Source organism: Vespa mandarinia, chromosome 4, assembly GCF_050613455.1.
Source record: "Vespa mandarinia isolate Hongniang chromosome 4, ASM5061345v1, whole genome shotgun sequence".
In the NCBI taxonomy this organism is placed as follows: domain Eukaryota; kingdom Metazoa; phylum Arthropoda; class Insecta; order Hymenoptera; family Vespidae; genus Vespa; species Vespa mandarinia.
Window position 1 is genome coordinate 2397140 of NC_140813.1, and position 21445 is coordinate 2418584.

A 21445-nucleotide genomic window follows, 5' to 3' on the forward strand; every position below is an offset into this window, starting at 1 on the left:
AAATGATATTATTCAATGAAGTTTTGTCAATGAAGTTGCGCGTAGTGTAAAAATATATAAATCGATTGTTAAAGTAATAATTAGATTCGATATATCGAAAAGTATGTCGGCCATTTTAGCATAGCGGTGCCCGTTGTTACCGCCAAATCGAAGTTGCGTGAACGAGGATTTTGTAAATGTTATCGCGTATGTGTATGTACACATGATATTAATATAAATATTTGCTTTCATGCAATCGTATTATTTTCTTTTTTATTCTATGCTAATTTGTGTAAAACATATGTGACCATGTCGGAATATTGTTTTTTGTGTCTCACCGATGAAGGCGTCTTTCTTGATATTACGCCTACTAACTATAAAACATTACGTGGCGATGTCGAAACATTTTTGTCATTAAAGGTACATTCAATTTTTTTTTTGTTTTTTAATAAACATTACAAAAGACAATACTCGTGTTACATCAAAACAAATTCTAAAAGTATTTAGGTTGGGGCGTGCGCAAATGAATACGCATTATATCCTCACGTTTCTACGTTTTAACGTTTCACATTAGTAATACATGTTTCATAAATTAATACAATTTAATTTTAACATTCATTAGTTTACTTTCGTTATATTATATAGTCATGATAATGCTTATGCAATTTTTCATTATTAACCTTCTATTGTATTTATTTATTCTAAACAATGTATATGTTAATATGTATAAAACCAATTTTTTTTTCTTTTTTGTTTGTTTTTTTTTTCTTTTCTTTTTTTGTTTTTTTCCTCCTTTCACAATACCGTATTTCTATGACAAAAATTTATTTCCCCTTAATATAGGTGGACAAGAAAATCAGCAATAAAGTTTGTTATAAATGTGCATTTGAATTAAGACAATGCAGTGATTTTTTGAAGAAGTATAAAGATGCTCGCAAAACCATAGGAAATAGTATCTATAAAAGGAAATGTTGTACGTTTTGTTTGGAATCAGGAAAGAGAAGATATATTTTTCATTTGAACCGTTGCCTCCATCCTTTAAATAATCTTAATGATGATCTAATATCTAAAGTTCAGCAGCTTTTTCAAGATGAAGTATGACTTGCTATTTATAATCGTTCATATAAAAATAAAATTGTAAATTATCAATATTACTAACACACCTATATTTTTATAGCTCATTGAATATAGCCAAGGAATCATATTAATGTGTCTAACATGCAGATACAGCTTGGATATATTGTTTGACCTAAGATCTTTGTATTTAGAATTTTCTAAAGAAAGGGATACATTTTCTAAAAACATAGACTATTCTATATTACCAAAGGTAATATATTTTTATATTAATTATTAGTTTTTTTGTCTGTTAATTTATTTATTTATTTATTTATTTATTTATTATTTTTTTTTTTTTATATATATAACTTCCTCAAGTACATATGTTGTAGGTTAATACAATTGTAATAAAACGAAAGACAACCATAACTGCATCCATGAAAACAAGATCATATATTTTAAGTAATTCTGAATCGGATAATCCTGAAGTTACAATGAATAAAGATATATCATCTCTTCAACCGAAACCTCGATTTTGTGGCGCATGTAAAAATTCTGTTAAAGATGGCGAAGATATGTATAGATTTTATAAAACTAGATTAACAGTATGTAAAACTTGTTGGACAAGCATGGATCCTAGTAAATGCAAGACAAGACTTAAAAAGCCAACTCGATCAGATACAAAATTATGTGCGGTATTCTTAAAAGATGTTTTGACTGATGTAACATTTAAAGAGCATAAGGGATATAAAGTTGAAAAGGATAGTTATGGTAACAATATATACGTTATAACGGACAGTGAAAGTGAAGTCGATGTGGAGGATAAAATTGATACAGAATCTTTGCAATCTCAGGAAAAAATTTCCAAAGAATCTGATAATAAACCAAAAATAGGTCAAAAACGTTCGAAAATGCATACGAAAAGTGACAGCAGTGATAGTGAAACTAAAAGTATCAAAAGAATGAAAAGTGATAAGGAAACAACATCTAAGATATCAAAATTGCAAAACACAAATCGTATAAAAAGATCTGCTGGACGCAATCATTATTCTGATACTGATATTTTATTGAGAAAAGGATTACGAGCCAACTTAAGAACAAGAGGGATTAAACAAGGAAATAAAAATGTATATTCCTTGTCGGACATGGATACTAATAAACCACAGAAAAAAAAACGAAATACAACTTTGGGAAATTTGAAATCATTGAGGGAAGATAATACAAGTGATGATTCGTCATTAACCGGAGATAGTATAAATGTAAAGAATTCAAATGAACAACAATCAATTAATATATCTGAAACTCATTCGAGTAATAATATAACTGGAAAGAGAAAGAAAAAATCAAATTCAAGTTCAACGTCTGCCAGTGAAAGTACATCAACATCAAAGGCAAAGAGTTTTCCATTAAAAAGATTACGTAAAACTTCCATTTCAAAATCAAAGATATCAATAGAGGAAACATCATCTGATAATACGGAAGCGGATGAAATGGATTCAAATAGAAAGGAAAAATATACTTGTCGTGAATGTGGTATAACGTTGGAGAATAAACTTAAATTAGCTACTCATGAATTAACTCATTTCAAAACGTTGGAATTAAAATTGCATAAATTAAGAATTCAGGATAAATGCAAGGATGATGAGAAAATTGATGAATTGAACGTAGATAAATTCAACGATGAATTAAATGAACAACAAAATGAAGAAATTACACTTTCTGTTATTGATGACGAAGAATCTGAGACTGCGGATGTACCAAATCAAACTGATGTAATACAAAATACAACAGAAAAGTCAGATAAGGATATCAAAGAATCTATTCGTGAGAACGAAGAGAAAGATTCATTAGAAATGCACATCACTGATAAAGAAGTTAGAGAAGAATCTGAACTGATAGAAACAATAACAGATACTATTTCAAAAGATCCTATTGAGGTTAATAAGGACAAAGAAAAAATATCTGAAAGTACAGAAAAAAGTGAGTCAATCGTTACCACTGTAGAAAATAATAATACTTCAAAGGACATTGACAATGACCAGAATCAAAATGATGATTCTAATAATGATAAAACTAAAGATACCGAACGATCTATAAAAGAAATGGAGATAGAAATTAATGAAGAGACAGTGAATAAAGATAAGATGAAAATAAATGAAAATGTAGAAGATGAAGATAATGAAAATATCGAGGAACTCGAGGATAATACAAGAAATAAGGAAAAAGATAAAATAGAAGAAGTTGAAGAAGATGACAACGTAAAGGAGAAAGAAGATACGACGACGGAAAAAGAAAATGAAGTAAAGGATAAAGAGGATAATACAATGGAAATGGAAAATAATAAAAATGAAAAGGAAAATGGTCCAAATGAAATAGAAAATAATATGGACGAAACAAAGGATATAGCGAAGGAAATGAAGGATATAACGATGGAAACAAAGGATATGACGATGGAAACAAAGGATATGACGATGGAAACAAAGGACATGACGATGGAAACAAAGGACATGACGATGGAAACAAAGGACATGACGATGGAAATAAAGGACATGACGATGGAAACAAAGGACATGACGATGGAAACAAAGGACATGACGATGGAAACAAAGGACATGACGATGGAAACAAAGGATATAACGATGGAAATAGAAGATGAAACGAACAAAAGAGATAATGCAACGAATGAAAAAGAGGATGATGAGACAAATAAAAGAGATGATAATACAATGGAGAAAAAAGTAGATGAAACGGATGAAAGAGAATGTAAAATAAAAGAAATTGAAATGAGTAATGCAGAGAAAGAAGGGCAGAATAGTGATATCAATAATAGTAACAAAGATTTAAATTCTAACAATTCTATATTAAATGTTAACATCAATTTGGCCGATGATACAATTGAGAATTTAAATGTAGAGAATGAAAAGAGTACTGATAATAAAGATGAGAAGAATGAAACGGACAATGGTATTATCAATGATACCAGTTTAGAAAGCTGTAATACCATTTTAGAAAGTAATATTCCTACATCCGATACTAATTCAATAAAAGATAATTCCAAATCTGTTCAAGAAACAGATAAAGAATTAGATATATCTAATATTAAAAAATCAGAGGAAGAAAAGGAGTGCACGAATGATACTCAAAAATTACTTAATGATCTGACAACTATGAACGAGCCTACCACATGTAAAGAGGTCAGTTCAATAAACCAAAATAATAAAGAATCTGTTAATGCAGTAGTAGAAATGGAAGAACATGTTTTTGATTTAGTCACAAATAAACAACAAAATCATCTAAGCACCGTAGAACATAATGTAAGCTGTAGTCAAATGGAACCAGAAACTTTGGAGGATATTACACGGGAAATACAAAAAAGTGCTGACATGCCATCTTTAGATCCAATCAATTCTATGGAAATGGACCATAACAGTGTATCAATAAATTGAGACTAATAAGTTCAGTAAGTTAATTTTAATATATAATCGCTTTATTTTCAATAGATCTTTTTTTTTCTTTTTTTTTTTTTTTTTTTTTTTTTTTTATATATGTGTAAATTAACATCTTCAATAAAAAAAAATATTTGGTATCATTTGTAGATTGCGTTTTCTAAAAAAAAAAAAAAAAAGAAAAAAATACGCAATATTTTGATTTTATACATTAAATATGAATGAAAGTTCGTAGCGTTTTAAAATAGATGACATTTGAACATGTGAAATATCACCTATTCAAAATGAAACCAATGATATACATATATATTTTGAAATTTTTACATTGTAAAATGTCTCTCTCTCACTCTCTCTCTCTCTCTCTCTCCCTCTCTCTTCTTTTTTCTCCCCTTCTATATATATATAGATTTGCGCGTAGATTTTAGGTGAATTTTAAATGTATTTGTGTTAAAAATAAAAATAAAAAAAGGTACGAACAAATTCTATCTGGAATTGGATAGCTCTCTTCAAGAGTAGGAATATTTTTTTTATTTTTTTTTATTTTTTTTATTTTTTCTTTTTAATCTGAAAAATTGAAAACATTCCAATCGTTGATGATGACGATGAAGATATTTTTACAGACATTCAAACAGACGGAATCGTTGAGATGTGCGGATGATTAATGAATAAAAAAAAAAAAAAAATAGAACAAAAAAAAGAGAAAAAAAGAGAAAAAAAATGGAAAAAAAACTCGAAATTACAGCCAACGTTGATTAGGTTCAAAAAATGATACGCATTGCGAAGAAGTGAAACTGATATGATTGTGTGTATCAACAGTCCGTTCAATGAGTAGTCGTGTCGATAAACAAAACCGAGAGGTAAACAAAACATTAGCTTGCTATAAACACGTGGTAAACGGGAAATCAAAACAATGTGATTACAACTATTCTCCGATTAACTATAATCAATAATTGTTAAATTTTAAACGATAATTAATGCAAAAGTTTTCTTTTCTTTTTTTTTTTTTTTTTTTTTTCTTTTTTTTTTGCGAGGATTATTAATTTAAATATTTCGAAAATATTATCCAAAAATATTATCTAAAATTTATCTAAAAAAAAAAAAAAAAAAAGAAAAAGGTTTGACGATATTTGAATCGAATTACGAAATACATTCATCCTTCTCATTAAAATTTATCACGTGCTTTTCTTTATATCTCTATTGATTCAACTTATTGGACGGATTATAATGGGATCGAAGGAAGGATATTCTTTATTATGAATTCCTTTCGCATAGTTTGGACCTTGAATTCGGAAAAGTATAGTTAGCAATTGGATCGATTGGTGACGGCAGAGACAGACGATGAAAAACATTCGGAATTGGCCAATTGAAAGACTATTGATTTCTCATCGAAACAATGACATATTTAACATCTCTTTATACAGATCTGTCAAAAATAGATATAATTTGTATGTGGATATATCGTATTTTCAATTGGATCATTTATTTCGATTTCTATTAAAAAAATTTCCTATTAACGGGTACACATACGTGATTTTTTCGAAAGTCTATAAAAATTATTTTAATCATCGATTAATTTCTCCAAAGTAACTACCAAGTTCTTAAAGGATATTATTACGAAGTTGTCACAAAAATGGTGAAAAATAATCGAACGAAATGTTATATGCATGATTACAATAAAAAAAAAAAAAAAATAAAATAAAATAAAATAAAAAAAATAAGAAACTATGTACAAATGTCTAAACATTATATTTAAATTTTACTTTTAAAAACGCTACGAACTATTGTAACAATTTAATATGAATTCGTTAAAAAGTATATATATTATGTTATATATATATATATATATATATATATATATATATATATATATGTATATGTATATATATATATAATATAATATAATATAATATAATATAAAAAAATAAATTTTTTAAAATAAAACAATTTAATTTGTTAATGAATATTATACATAAGACATTAATTTGGTTTTGTATGATGTAATGTATAAATTTGCTTCTTTTTTTTTTTTTTTTTTTTAAACTTTCTTTTTCAGTTGTTATTCCATATCAAACATAAACATCAACAAATAAAATCAGAAATAAAATAAATGTTGTACAAAGGGTATGTCAGTATATATACGTATTTGTAGCACATCTATATATTATTGAATTATGTTTAAGGGTACGTTAATTAATTGCAATTTCAAGATGTCTTAATCTTAGATTTTTATACATTGGGATCATATCATACAGTTGATTTGACATATTACGTATTAAAAACATGTCATGTTATAAATAGCAATAATTGAGGTAATTATATAGTTGATTATTATTATTTAGTTGATCTTTTGTTGCAAGGTAATAATTTTCGTTTACATTAATATTTTTTTCTTTTATCCTCTCTTTATTTTGCCTTTCTGAACAAAAATATCATTAAGTATGTCATTCAAGCAATGAGTTTTTTTCTTTTGTTTGTGTTCCTTGATTCCATTGTTATAGAGAGAGGAAGAGAGAGAGAGAGAGAATGAGAGAGGGAAAGAGAGAGAGTGAGAGAGAGAGAGAGAGAGAGAGAGAGAGAGAGAGAGAGAGAGAGAGAGAGAGAGAGAAAGAGAGAGAGAGAAAGGGTGGGAAGGAGGGAAGGAGAGAGATAAAGATAGGGGGAGAATACATTTTTTATTAAATTATAAGTATGAAGATGATATATAAATATATATATAAGATGAAAAACAATTTTAAGAGATACTTATATTATTGATTTTCTAAATTTTCGTTTGTTGAATTATTTAAAATTGACGAACTTGGATATGTAAAATATTCACAATATTCATGATGATAATCTGCAATATGTAATAATATTTAATTATTGTAGGTCATTATATTAAGATAATATATAAATAAGTGAAGTCATAAAAACCTGTATCAATATCGCGTTGTTTATCGGCCCAGAAAACATTTCTGTTACTTTTCCAGGCACACATTTTTAAAAGAGCATATGGATTATGTTTTCCACATTCTAATATCAGATCTATAAATTGTTCAATTTGTTCTTGTCCTATGTTAAAAAGAGAACATTAACTTTACAAAATTAATCTCATATAAAAAAAAAAAAAAGAAAAAAAAGAAAGAAACAAAAACATATGTTTTTAACTTTACCCCTCGATATTCCAGTGATAAATCTTGCTTGATCTGCTTCCTTGATAGATCCAAGATCATAATATAAGGTAAAAGCATTCTCCAGATGTGACGTTGCCAAATTTGGTTTCTTCTAAATATGTTAAATAATTTTTATTATTTTTATTAAGTTAAAACCTATATTAAGATCAATTATGATGCATTTATACAGGACGATTCATGCTATTGTAACTAGCTATATCTTTTATGTGATTGAAGTTAGGAGAAAAGCGAATGGTTAAAAAAAAAAAAAAAAGGATTGTTACAGTTTGCATGAATCATCCTGTATACAAATGTGTATACGTATATATATATATATATATATATATATATAATATATATCAAAAGGAGGGTGTATTAACCTGATTTAATAAATACTCGCCGGTATAGTAATGCGCTTGTGCAAGTTTATATGACAAATTAAATTGGGTAGCATTCTTTCTAAACAAATGTAGATGTTTTTCTGTATTTGCAGTATCATCAATTTCCTATGAAGGAATGATAATCAAAGAAAATTGATAATCCCAATTGATGGTACCATTTTCTTTATTGTGTATAACATTTACAAAACTAATTGTAAAGAAAAAAAAAAAAAAAAAGAAAAAAAAAAAAGAAAACCCCCTAAATGTATCAATACGTTTTATGTATTATTCATAGTAATGAACATGTTATAGCTTCTTATATAATGCTCTAGGTACGATATGTTTTGTATAAAAATAAACTATTAGAAAATGACTGGAAAGAGAAAGCTAATTGATCAAAGTAAACCATAATAATAGAATAGATAATTAGAAGTATAATGTAAAAGTAAGAAAAGATTTATCTTACTATGACTATACGTATATAATTAAATATAAGTTAAATTAATCATTTATAAAATAATTATGTTATTGTAAACGTCATTGTTAATAATTATTTTTCTTTTTCTTTTTTTTTTTTTTTCTTTTTTTTCTTTTTTTTCTTTTTCTTTTTTTTTTTTTTTTTACCTTATAAGCAAAGGCTAATTCCATGTGTGCATTACAAATTCCCTTTGGATCTGGTATTCTTTTAGCCATGGCAAGTAATTTAGAAAATTCTTGCAAAGCTTCTTTGACATAGCCATAATGCAAATGTATTCTTCCTAACTCATATAATGCATTAGCTATGTAATCGTAATGACCAGCTAGCTTGAAACATATAAGATTTTGTATAAAATAATTATTTTTAGTATGAAACATTAAACAAAAAAAAAAAAAAAGAAAGAAAAAAAGAAAGAAAGAAAGTATAAAAAAAAAAGGAAAACTTGCTGTCTATGGCTCTTTGTAAAGCTTCGTTGCAAGCTTTTATAGCAAACTCCGAATCTTCTTCACCGATACGTTGAACAAGAGTTAGAAGTATTTTACATATAAGAGCACAGGATTCTTTAAAAATAGTTTGTTCGTTCTCGCCTAAAATATTAGAAACGTTCCATATCCTTTCTTCTGATGCTTCTCGCGCAATATCCAAATACTCGAGTGCTTTGAGCCATTCAGCGTCTATTTTTACAAGATTCATCAGTTTGATTTTAATGACCTATTTATTTTATTTTATTTTATTTTATTTTTTTTTTTATTTATTATCATTTCATTAAAAAAATACAATATTTCATTGTGACCTATCATGAAAAGAAATCTTCCATAAAGATATCGTATTGCAGTAATATTGTATCCGTTGTCATTTTCAATGGATTCAGCTGCTTTTAGGGCATTTTGATAAAGTGTTTTTGTTACCCACCACCAATCTTCACCTTTCGATTGAAAAAATATTGATATTTTTATCCAATAATTTGATGCCTCGATCCATTGCTCTGTTAAAAAAAAAAAAAAAAAAGTTTCTTTTGAATATCCAAGAAAAAGGAAAATACACACGCTTTATTATTCTATCGTTTAGAACGTAATCATTATTAAAATATTACCGTTTTTTTTAGCACTTTCAATTGCGATTAAAGCTTCTTTAAGATTATCTAATAGATCTCGTTGATCCATTAATCGTGGCTTAGCCCAAATCGATGTATCAGGGCCAGCAATATTTCTTTTTTCTTCATTGAATTCAATTAATTTTTGAATAAAATCAGCTGCCTCTTCTAAACCATCCTCTTTAAGTTCATCTATTATTGCTTCATTGTATTTTAAATAGAACCTGTGAAGATTATAAAAAAATATAATAGAAAAAATATAATAGAAAAAAATAAGATTATGTTCGCCTAACCGTTTTACTTCGACAAAAGGTATCATTGGTAACATGGCCTTTAAATCTTTACGAATCTTTTTAACATTATGCCGATTTGCTTGTGCAAGATTTTTTATTTTGTCCTTCGCAAATAAACTCCTTTCATATTTTTCTTCAATTTGATCTTTATTATAAGCTTCCTCGTAATTTTTATCATCGAATAAATCCTTACAAAAATTCCAATTTTTATGAATCATTTTTGATAATAAACTTTTTATTAATACTATAATCGATTAATGTCGATTAGATTTTACATAAGTATCATTAAATACGGATCGATTAAATATTCTTAATATTTATTATCGTTGATGACATTTCTTGACAGGAAGTATTTTTCTTCTTTTTTGTTTTATAAATATATCATCCTCTTTTTTTTTTTTTTTTTGAACGAATAGCAATTGATATTTTTGTTTTTTCAAATTAGAATAGAATTATGTTTGTAACATAATACGTAGTAGAAACGATCGTTCATCTGGAGAAAGTGAGCGTGAGGAGAAAGAGAAGAGAAGAGAGAGAGAGAGAGAGAGAGAAGATCAAAAAGTGTAACTTAAAAAAAATAGGAAATCTATAGGTCTCTATAATTGAATTTTACAATTAATCAGCTGCATAATTTATTACATAAGATAAATATATATATATATACACCCGCACGTACACATATATATTATATGCCTCATAATCCATAACGAATATGATTTTTATTTCTTTATTTCTCCACATATTTCCTTTTTTTTTATTTTTCAATAATATTAAAATTTAAAATCACTTACATATACAGGTTGTTCCATTTGAAATTTTGCAAGTAATTATTTCCCGAACTACGTCTCATTTTAAAAGATATTTCAAATAAAATGGGCAACTTTTATGGTCACAAATTTTCTTCAGATGTACTTCTGAATATTTCAAGAAAGAATATTCCTTTTTTTTTTATTTTTCTTTTTTTTTTTTTTTTCTTGTTTATAGTCGAAGCACATCCACCCAGAGAAGATTTGCGTACGCCATAATATATGTCCAATCTTCTTCAAAATTTTTATTTGAACGATGTATAGTTGGGAAAATAATTTTTAGAAATCGTACACGAAATGAGAAACTTCTGAATGGAATATTCCCATTTCCATTACCTCTCCTACTTTATTTTATTTTATTTTACTTTTTTTTTTTTTTTTTTTTTTTTTTTTTTAACATATCCAAATCTTAATAAGATAAAAAGAAGATTAAATGTATTAATTATTAATTAAGCCTGAACGCTAACACGTTTCCTCGGTTCCAATCTGACAGGGAATCCTTCGGCACGCTTGAGAATAATATCAGCTTGTAGCCTAAAATCATCCTCTTTGACTTCCGATTTTACACGGAAGTTTCTTAGAATCGTTGAAAGTAGAATCTTTAGTTTGAGCATGGCATATTTTCGGCCAACGCAAGAACGAGGTCCAGCGGAGAATGGTATAAATGCATAATAATGTCTGTTGGCTGTCCTTTCCGGAAGGAAGTTGTCCGGATCGAAGACATTTGGATTTGGATAAATCGATTCTAATCGGTGGGTCTTTATTGTACCAATGATGACAGTACATCCTCTTGGTATAGTGTAATTATCAGAAACTAAACAGACAATTGATATTAAAAAATATATTATTTTAATTATACACACATTCACACACACAGACACACACACATTATATATATATACATATATATATATATATATATATATATAATAATAATAATAATAATAATAATAATAATCATTTAATAAAAATATGACTGACCAAGTTTTATATCTGTCTTGACGTCACGAGCAATGATCGGTACTGGCGGATACATGCGTAAAGTTTCCATGAGACAACGTTCAAGATATTTCATTTGCAAAGTGTCCTGGAAAGTGGCAGGTCTATCGCTATCTCCAAAGATCTCATCAAGTTCTTGGATTACTTTCTCTTGAATGTCAGGATGACAACCCATCATTGTCAGGAAGAAACTGGATCCGGAAGCTGTGGTATCATGTCCCTTTTTTTTTTTTTTTTTTTTTTTTTTAACGAAACATAAGTCAATATACACATTTCTATCATTATTTTTGTCCTATCTTAGATCATTATTAAATATATACCTCGAACATAATGGTATCTACTTGTTCCTTGACTTCCTGTTCATTTAATATCACACCACTTTCACCAGCTTCGATCAAGAGATCTAAGAAAGCCTGTCTTTTCTTCTCACCAACATCATTATCGTCGACATCGAGATCGTCCTTCAAACCAGCTGATTGACCGAAAGACAGACCTTCAACCGTGGTAACCTACGTTTTGTGAAATTTCTTTTATGCATATAATCGTGAAATTTCAGAGGGATCGGGGAGGGGAGAAGAGAAGAAGAGGAGGGCAAAAGGAAAAAAGAAAAAGTACGATAAAATAAAATATACCTTTTCGAACGTTTTAGATCCGGTGATATCAATAATATTACGTTTACCGCTCTTGTATTCTTCCTTCTTACGTTGGATCACTTTTTTCGTGAGTCCATGTATAATTTCTAAAAGTTTAATCTGATCTTTACTATACTTAGTAAGATTGAAGAGCCAATCGGGTCTCAGCCAAACTTTGGTATGTCGAAGATGAAGTATGTCGCACATTCTGAAAAGATAAAAGAAACAGGAGGGGAGAAAGAAAGAAAAAAAAAAAAAAAGTAGAAAAAGAAAAAGTAAATAAATAAAAATTAACATTAAAAAGTAAGACGATGCAATAAGAAAACAAATGAGAATTATTTATTTGAACGATTTCGAAATGTCGATTAATTTAACGAAATTACTCACTTCATTACGGCCATCGCATATTCAAATCCACTTTGTCCCTGTGTAGACTTCGATACGCCCATAGCCGTTTCAAGAAGTATCTCAACCGTTGTCTCGGACATGTAATTGTGACAATCAAATACTTTGCCGTCTTCTTTCCGCATTCTCTCAACAACCGCACGCGAATTTGCATTAAAGAGATCGATGAAACTCTTCAAAACGTTCAAATGGAAAGTAGGTGCTATTAGTTTACGATGGGCACGCCATTTTTGTCCTACGAATATCAGTATCGTATCGTTCATTTTAATTTTTTGTTAAATCGTTTTAACGGCAATGTTACGTCGTTCTAATGTTTGTAAAAAAAAAAAAAATATTTGCAAAAGCGTATTGATGATTTTAAAGAGAAAGACGAAGAGAGAAAATGATGTCGTAATTAAACTGAATGGGAATGGGAGAATTTGAATAAAGCATTCCTATTCAATTTTCTTCCTATTCCACGCTTATTATGAATCATAAAAAAAAAAAAAAAAAAAAAAAAAAAACTTCAATTTTACTTTCAGAATTGGGAATGAAATTGCATTAACACGTAACAGAGTTATATAGATTTGTCCATTGGCGTATACTCCTCAATAATTTCTTTCGAAAGCGTATCATATTTATGAACGTTAATTTTTTCACGTTTATTTATAATCCTATTTATCGATTATACGGAATTATTTAATATTCAATATATAAAGATAATAATGCAAAAAAAAAAAACAAGAAGAAGAAAGAAAAAATAAATGTAAATTTTCTTGTCGATCTGGATAATATATAATGAACGACGATGCCTATGCATGTTTAATGGGATCTAGAACGATTACATGAAAGTAACATTGTTATGTATTTTACAAGCTATATAAATACACTTCCCGTTTACTATATACATATACATACATATATATATATATATATATATATATATATATATATACATAGATACCCAACGATTTCTCTATTCTCTATCTTCTAACAATTTCCTATCGAACTTTTCCCGAAGTGAAAAAACATAATTGAGAATTTGAAATAAGATTTGATAATTCGAAATCAATAAAATAAAATAAAATAAAATAAAAGAAATGTACATACCTGAAGATATGAGAAGCCCGTTTCCGAGCCATGGTTGGAAGAATTTGTATTCCGTGGATTTATCAATGTAAATATGGCTGGACAAAATTACCTCAATGTCACGTGGATCAATCAGAAAGACAAGGAGCTTCGGTCCAATCCAAAATTTAGCTAAATGGTCATATTCTTCTGCATATTTCATTGCTTTACTAAATATTGCTGTAAAAAGTTGATGGATATAAAAATATTTATTCTTAATTGATATCATCAAATTAAACCACATTAGATACACACGTTTAACATAGGTATGCATCATTTTTATTAAAAATATTTACTTACCATCGGGACTTCCAAGAAATTCCAAAGCGCTACCAATAATAGGATATCCCTTAGGTCCAGGAAGTTTATCCGCGAGTTCTATGATATGTTTATTAGAAATACGGAAATAGATGTAATAGAGAATGAGTGTTGGTAGTAGAAGAACGAAGAACATTGATAATGTCGATAAACCACTATCTGAAGCTTCCACAACAGATCCGGCAATTATTTCCGGCTCCATTACTGACATTTTGTTCCTACATTTTAAATAATAATTATTTTATAAAGAAAGAGAGAAAGAAAGAAAGAGAGAGAGAGAGAATCGAGTGAAATTATCAAAGCATGATTAAAATATTAAAAAAAAATTATCTCCAATGGAATTTCGAAGGAAGGTGAAAAAAGAGAAAGAGAAATTTTTTTCGGACAATGTACGCGCGCAAAAAAAAAAAAAAAATAATAGAAAAAAAAGAAAAGAAAAGAAAAAGCAAAAAGCGTAAAAAAGTTAAAAAGCTCGTGATAGATAATTTTATTGATCTACGATGAATTTTTTTAATAATTGTTTTTTTTTTTTCTTTTCTTCTCTCTTTTTATTGGATCAATAAATTATAAAAAATCCAATTGTTTCTCTCTCTCTCTCTCTCTCTCTCTTTCTCTTGACGAAACTTACTTGTTCCTTAAGACGAATATAAAATATAAACACCTTTATCAACGAATTACCAACAAACTGTCGATCTCGCTTTACGATCGCTCTCTTTTATAAGCGAACCTCTTAGGATCCCCTACTACTTCTTTTACAAACAGAAATTCATTTTTCGACAATGATTCAATAATGATATATATATATATATATATATATATACATATATATATGTATATATCTATTATAGATTCAATCATTATTTATTCTCGCGTAAGCTGAATGAATAAAAAGCGTGTTTACATATTTTAAATGTTAAAATTACAATTCGATATTCAATATTCGATTCGAATTAATTTATTAACGTATTATTGTGTTCCTTATTTTTCCTTCTTTTTTTCTTTATCATTACTATTGTTATCATTATCATCATCATCATTATTATTATTATTATTATTATTATTATTATTATTATTATTATTATTATTATTATTATTATTATTATTATTATTATTTCAACATAATGAATAAATAAAATCTATAAACAATATTTCTAATCAGAGTTATTTATAATATATGTATTTTTTTTTTTTTTTTTTTTTGGTACTCAGAAAGATGTCTCCAATTTGATTGCCGAATTAAAAGATAATTAACGTTTCATCTAAGTTGCATCAATTTTCGCGTAATTTTGTTAAAACGTTATATTATTTATCCTATTTTTATTCGTGCAAATAATGGCCTATTCTAAACGTTCAAGATTGTATAAGTACTTATTTTAGACTTTTGAGATAAAAGATAATTATACAGTTGTTTTCGTTATTTTAATTTCAATAGTTACGATATTATGATAGTTACGACGAACAATGAGTATATTTATGTAAAATGGAATAAGAACGTCGGGTCGGAAAGTATGGAAGAATATTTTTAACTTGAAGTTTATTTCTCTCTCTCTCTCTTTCTCTCTCGGCATATTTTCCTGGTATTCCTAATATTATAAAGGTACTTCTACATTTTTATAATTTTAATATATATATATATGTATATATATATACGAATATATATATTCATCATATTTTCTCTCTTCTTTTTAACATACATTTTATATATGTACATATATGTATGTGTATATATATATCATTTTATATCTCGAACGATTTTGATAGGTCGAAAATAATCGATTCAATGAAAATAGCTATATATATATATACGCGCATTGTGTATTCTTGAATAGTCGCGTCATATCGTCAGAGTTTTGACGTGTTTCGTTCTTATAGTTTCATGGAAAGTAAATTTAATAAAGTAACTGATTATTAACACGAATCAAGACAATCAACGGATGTCCAGGTCTTCGATCGGTGCCCTATTTTACATACAAGCAAGTCATGCAGAAAATAATATTAGCTGACGTATGTCTTTATGTAGATACGCGTTATGCGTTATGTGAGTGTTGTTTAATGTCTATTTTTCTCTCTTCCTGTCTCTCTCTCTCTTTCTCTCTCGCTCGCTCTTTCTTTGTTTTACTTTCCATTTATATATTTTGTACTTTTGTTCTTCTAATGTAACATATATAATCTCAATGTTACATTTGTAATCGTGAATTAAACATATATTGTCTTGATTACATGCGTACTCTTTACCTTTTGTAGGTTATGTTCATTGGCAAAACTTTTTTTCTCATGTTGTCTTTTAAATTTGATGTATTATCTATTTTGGAAACCTTTCTTTAAAGGAAGGTACGTTGTTTTATTTCTATAAAAAAATATTTTATAAATATTTGCTAAGATTTCTACGTCGAAGAATGAAAAGTCTTTTAAAATATTATTGTCATTCTTTGTCAGTTATGTTTCTGTATTTCTAATTTACAATTATGATTATACTTTCAACGATAATGAATATCAAGATTACGTAAATTCATGATATGCAACATTCAATGTTTTGTTGAAATTGTTATTTCATTGAATAAATATTCATTAGGGATTTATTTGAACTTTAGTTCACTTAAAATAAAGACAACATCATTTCAAAGTAGAACTGAAATGTTATATACATATATGGGAAACAGGAAAATGGAAAGTAGTTTAATTATATAAAAATTTCAATTATTACGCCATTAAAGAATAGTATTACTAAATGCTATAATAACGTTTGCTAAATGATCAATAATTTCAGGGATTAATAAATTAGAAGATACAATACGTAATTGTGAAGAAGCTGGAGTGGCCACTTGAAATCTGACATATATAGCAGTTTTTAATATTATCCAGAAAATTGAGAAGGTATTTTTGTTCCTGAGACAAGAAAAAGGAATAAGAAAAATATATGATTTAGAAGAATCTAATTGTAAGGTAAGAATTATCAATTTATATGTTACATAGAATTAAGACCAATCATATAAAATTTAATAAAGTTTATAAAAAGTAATTTATCTCAATATAAGTCATACTAATGGAACACATCTAATTCTCTATATGGCATTACTTACATGTAACACATGGAATGATTAAATAATAAAGCCAACTGTGAAAAAATAGAATAAACATTAACAATAAAATTTCATCTTCATCTCATTCTGTGACTATAGCAAAGATACATACCATTACCATTCATTTTATTTTTTGTATTTTATTTCTTCATCATTGTATTTATATATTTCTATTGGTATTAATTTAGTTACTTAAATAATTCAAAAATTTTAAAAATTTCATCAATCTGAATTGTATTATATATTACTTGAGAAAAAGTTAGTAAGTGAACTTTGAACAGTTTTTATAATAACATAAAAATCAGATGGAAGTTGTTTAATATGTGTTACATTTTACAAATTAATATAATTAAAAAGTAACAGTAAAAATAATTACTACAAATATTTCTATTCGGTAATATAATTCTTTCTTCTTTGGCTGATATAATATATTTTTTTGCAAGTCGTTATCTTCTTATCAAGTCATACTATTAAGCTATAATGATTTATTTTACGTGAGTTATATCAGAAGTTGAATTTACACAATCATATAAATTTCATTATATGTATTAATCAATATAAAACATAAGTTGATCGATAATTATATGTTATATGTTTGGTGTATTTATGGAATAATTGTTAATTCATTGAAAGGCTTATTAATGCGATAGAATGAATAGCACATAATAAATAATTTTCTGTTTTTTCGACTTCGTTATGTTACGCATACATATATATACTTATATACTTGTAGAGAGGTATAGCTGGGTATCACTTTATTATGCAATCAATGGAATATTTTGAGAATAATAATCAGAGCAGTTTAATTTTCTTCACTCAATGAAATGGATTATTTCATTGTTTTTGCACTAGCAACGCGTTTTTTATTATTATTTCCTGTAGTGCCATTAGATATTCTCGTTTTTTTTAATTGTTTCTTTTTTTTCTGTTTTCTCTTTCCATTCTTCAATTTACTCGGATTGTTCAAACTATCCTCCGAATTCGAGCTATCCGATACAGGCGCTGTTAATGATTTCAATTGTTGTATAGTACGAATTTTGTTAATTTTGTTTCTAGCAATTATTCTCTCAGTAGCTACGACGATATCATTTTTATTATTCTTAACGCGTGTATCTAATTTTTCTTCTCTTCGTTCTTTCTTCGCCGATGTAGTAGTTGTAAATAATTTTAAAGAATCCGCTTTAACAGATAGAAATGAATTTTTATTATTTGTACCATTGTTATTGTCCTTTATGTTAGAACTCAAATTCACTGCCATTTCCCATTTCAATCGGGATCGTTTCTTCTTCGTAACTTTGACCTTCTTATCATCTCGTATATCATCTTGAACAACCTCCTTATCTCTCGATCTAATCTGTTCGTTAACAATGATATTCTGTTTCCTTCGTGATTTCTTTTTTGTCTTTCTCAATTCCGTCGTTCTTTCGAAATAATCGAGCGTTCGTAATTTTTCTGTGCACGTCCTAAAAAAAAAAAAAAGAAAATACATACGATGATCAATTTTTAAAGAAATAGAAAGATCGAATTAATTATAGCAATTGATTATATGAAGGAAAAAAAAGAAACAAACAGAAAAATTCAAATCATTTCGTTAACCTTAACAATATTTCATTATTTCTATTACAACTTGTTAAAGCGAGACTAGATATTCCCCAACTTAATGGTACTTTTCCGAAATCATTATTAATAACAGTCATGCCATTTTCCGTATTACGAATTGGTATTCCCATCCAAAATTGTTGTCTGAAAGATGAGACCTTTCTTTCGACGGATGCTGTACAAGGATGCTTCAATACCCTAGATTGGAAAGAAATATTTTTTAAATTCCTTGTTTTTTTATAAATCATTTTATTTTTATTGTTCTTTTTTTTTTTTTATTTTTTTTCTTTAATTATAATCTCGAAGTACCTGGACAAACGATGACAACGTACTCGTTGTTCAATTTTTCGATTATCCTCGTCGGGCAATAAATGTTCACCCAATGATAAACTACGTGGTCTAATTATGGCAGGAAGTAAAGAACATTCTACTGTACGTTCGTCTTTCTTTGTTTTCCCTTCGTATCCTCCTCGTAAATCAAGAATATTTTCTCCTTTATGTCTATGAATTCTTGCTGAGATACCTGAAATTATAATCCATATAAATAAATTTTTCCAATAATATTACGTATAACTTATAAGGAAGAAAAAAAAAAATATAAAGAAATAAATAAATTGGACAAATAAAATGAAATTTATAATGAGGAAATAAATTATATTAAATAATGAAAAAATTATTCACCTCTTGTCTTCGATCGATCATCGTCGATCCAATCTGTCATATAACATAGATCACTTCCTGGATCAGTCGTATGCAAATCCATGACGGCTCTAGATTGCTATGGAGAGTTCAAATTTATACGATCACAAATGATTTTTATTTCTTTTTTATTTTTTTTATTTTCTTCTCTTCTTTTTTCTTTTTTCTTTTTTTTTTCTTTTTTTGAAGATTTTCATAAAGAGTTGAAACTTATAACATTGTAAATAATTTTTTTTTTTAATATTGTTGTATATATTGACTTGTAATTTATAAGATTTGAGATTATCTTTTTTTTTTTTTAGATTATACAGTCCAAATTTACGGGGTTGTAGATAATTTCTTTTTTTCTTTTGTGATTGTTATAGAAACTTGATATTTACAAGATTATAAATTATTGTCATAATTTTTTTTTTCCGAGGGAGAAATTTATAAAGTATTTAAATCTACATGATTGCAAATAATTCTTTTTCTTCCTTTTTTTCTTTATCTTTTTTTTCTTTTTTTTTTTTTTTTTTTTGTTCTTTTTGACATAATTCTAGAGAATTTAAAATTTGCAAAATTATAAACAAATGAAATTTATAAGAATATAAAAAATGATTATTACCAAAAATTTCCTTCGTTCCAAATATTTTCGTTCCATCTCCTTCGTTCTTATTCTTCTCTTCAATAAATTCATACTTCCAGTGGAACCAAAATTAGGAGATGGCGGTGGTGCAGGATGATATTCATTGTGTACTTCGTCGTAAGGATTTATCATCGATTCGTCCGATGCATGACTTTCCGAGTTGTCACCTTCGTCGCTAAAAAAAAAATTTTATTTTGATCGTGACAACAATTTTTTTCAATATTTTCAATGAGAGAAAAAAAAGAATTAATTCAATAAGATAATAAATATCATGATGTACCTTGAGTAATCGGTTAAATCGATATTAATAGGTTCTTCGGCATTGGATCCTTCTTTGATCAATCTCATTAAAATTTTCGTTCGTAATTTTTCCTGTTAAAAAAAAAAAAAAGAAAAAGAAAAAAACAGAATTAAAAACGATCGAGGCATTTTGAGAAAAAGTTCAGAGACCTTACGTCATTCTCGCACAATATTGTTTTTCTTTTTTTACATGTAATAATCACCTTGGCCGGATCTTGATCAGAAAAATCAAGAAGCGTCTCGCAAAAGGCTTTACCAATTTGTTCGTAATCATGTGTAGAAAAGTGTGTACCAGATCTAGATCCTAATCTCGAGCCACCCATTGAAGCTTCCATCGTATAACTGTTTTGTACACCCATTGACCAAGCTACGACCCTACCTGTACCTTCCTTTCCTTTTTCCACATGAAATTTACAATTTTCGAAGGAAAACTGTGAGAAGGAGAAAAAAACAATTTTAAGAACAAAAAAGCAAAACAAAAGAAATAAAAAAAAAGAAAAAAGAAACGCAAGAAAAGCATTGAAAATCATATGAAATATCAATTCGTTCCCTTTTCCCTTCCCTCTCTTTTTTTTTTTTTTTTTTTGAATCTTTTTACTTGTAATATATGCATCTCTATTTGGTCCCAAATACACGAACCTTATCAGCGGCGTTTTTATGTAACATCAAAGGGAATATTTGTTCCGATAGTCTTGCATTAGTACATCCAGTTCTTTTGTTCTCACATCCATAAGCAAATATATTATGTTTTCTAGAATGTGCGTGAAGGTCACAGTATATAGTTACTCCACATTCCTCGAGGAGTCTTCGTATCATCAATTTCGTATGCCAAACTGATGGATAACTTTCACGCATTACCGTTCTATATTGTCTGTTCAAATCTTTACCAGATAGGGAACATCTGTTATTACCAACTATAACACCGTCGGGATTTAACATTGGTATTAGCTTGAATACGAATCGTTCTCGTAACTCCTGCAATTATTTTTTTTTACGTC

At 27.6% G+C, this 21445-nt stretch overlaps 5 protein-coding genes across 9 annotated transcripts in view; 2 read left to right on the forward strand and 3 right to left on the reverse strand.

Moving 5' to 3' along the window:
• LOC118450085 (uncharacterized) lies at positions 1–17052 on the forward strand. 3 transcript variants are annotated; one of them, XM_085656675.1, is made up of 5 exons: positions 1–399; positions 823–1074; positions 1157–1306; positions 1428–4495; positions 16912–17052. In XM_085656675.1, exons 1-4 carry the CDS (start codon positions 289–291, stop codon positions 4479–4481), a joined length of 3567 nt encoding a protein of 1188 aa, XP_085512801.1. In that variant the 5' UTR covers positions 1–288; the 3' UTR covers positions 4482–4495; positions 16912–17052. The 3 variants fall into 3 exon arrangements, with proteins under 3 accessions (XP_085512801.1, XP_035741411.2, XP_035741415.2); XM_035885518.2 differs by lacking the exon at positions 16912–17052 and adding an exon at positions 6535–8268 and having other exon boundaries at positions 2–399; XM_035885522.2 differs by lacking the exon at positions 16912–17052 and having other exon boundaries at positions 3–399; positions 1428–4229; positions 4306–4481.
• Positions 7354–10095, reverse strand: LOC118450097 (uncharacterized). Its single transcript, XM_085656593.1, has 8 exons — positions 9878–10095; positions 9585–9808; positions 9285–9476; positions 8938–9165; positions 8638–8813; positions 8014–8139; positions 7634–7745; positions 7354–7532 (listed from the first exon to the last, which is right to left on the reverse strand). Exons 1-8 carry the CDS (start codon positions 10093–10095, stop codon positions 7354–7356), a joined length of 1455 nt encoding a protein of 484 aa, XP_085512719.1.
• On the reverse strand, positions 10493–14931 carry Cyp4g15 (Cytochrome P450 4g15). Of its 2 annotated transcripts, none has more exons than XM_035885532.2 (8): positions 14773–14931; positions 14127–14362; positions 13809–14006; positions 12702–12954; positions 12315–12522; positions 12003–12191; positions 11665–11902; positions 10493–11497 (listed from the first exon to the last, which is right to left on the reverse strand). In XM_035885532.2, exons 2-8 carry the CDS (start codon positions 14353–14355, stop codon positions 11133–11135), a joined length of 1680 nt encoding a protein of 559 aa, XP_035741425.2. In that variant the 5' UTR covers positions 14356–14362; positions 14773–14931; the 3' UTR covers positions 10493–11132. The 2 variants fall into 2 exon arrangements, with proteins under 2 accessions (XP_035741425.2, XP_085512803.1); XM_085656677.1 differs by having other exon boundaries at positions 14806–14917.
• The window catches only part of Nadsyn (NAD synthetase), a 15799-nt gene continuing 11299 nt past the window's right edge, over positions 16946–21445 (forward strand). For both annotated transcript variants that reach the window (XM_085656676.1, XM_035885531.2), the window contains exon 1: positions 16946–17087. The gene's annotated coding sequence lies outside the window, so the exon portion shown is untranslated. The remainder of the gene's footprint in view (positions 17088–21445) is intronic.
• LOC118450086 (uncharacterized) overlaps positions 17672–21445 on the reverse strand; it is a 7083-nt gene continuing 3309 nt past the window's right edge. The window contains exons 8-15 of the mRNA XM_035885523.2: positions 21087–21422; positions 20651–20878; positions 20428–20519; positions 20127–20322; positions 19505–19601; positions 19133–19346; positions 18821–19021; positions 17672–18687 (exon numbers count right to left, since the gene is read on the reverse strand). Of these exons, the coding sequence (XP_035741416.1) occupies positions 18054–18687; positions 18821–19021; positions 19133–19346; positions 19505–19601; positions 20127–20322; positions 20428–20519; positions 20651–20878; positions 21087–21422 (1998 nt within the window). The 3' untranslated portion in view covers positions 17672–18053. The remainder of the gene's footprint in view (positions 18688–18820; positions 19022–19132; positions 19347–19504; positions 19602–20126; positions 20323–20427; positions 20520–20650; positions 20879–21086; positions 21423–21445) is intronic.

Coding starts and splice junctions, on each gene's coding strand:
- LOC118450085 (XM_085656675.1), top strand. CDS start 289: ATGTCGGAATATTGTTTTTTGTGTCTCACCGATGAAGGCGTCTTTCTT. Junction 400..822: donor AAACATTTTTGTCATTAAAG/GTACATTCAATT, acceptor CCCTTAATATAG/GTGGACAAGAAAATCAGCAA. Junction 1,075..1,156: donor AGCAGCTTTTTCAAGATGAA/GTATGACTTGCT, acceptor ATATTTTTATAG/CTCATTGAATATAGCCAAGG.
- LOC118450097 (XM_085656593.1), bottom strand. CDS start 10,095: ATGATTCATAAAAATTGGAATTTTTGTAAGGATTTATTCGATGATAAA. Junction 9,166..9,284: donor AAGATTTCTTTTCATGATAG/GTCACAATGAAA, acceptor TTGTAAAAATAG/ACGCTGAATGGCTCAAAGCA. Junction 8,140..8,637: donor AATTAGCCTTTGCTTATAAG/GTAAAAAAAAAA, acceptor ATTCCTTCATAG/GAAATTGATGATACTGCAAA.
- Cyp4g15 (XM_035885532.2), bottom strand. CDS start 14,355: ATGTCAGTAATGGAGCCGGAAATAATTGCCGGATCTGTTGTGGAAGCT. Junction 14,007..14,126: donor ATTTCTTGGAAGTCCCGATG/GTAAGTAAATAT, acceptor AACTTTTTACAG/CAATATTTAGTAAAGCAATG. Junction 12,192..12,314: donor GATCTAAAACGTTCGAAAAG/GTATATTTTATT, acceptor CACAAAACGTAG/GTTACCACGGTTGAAGGTCT.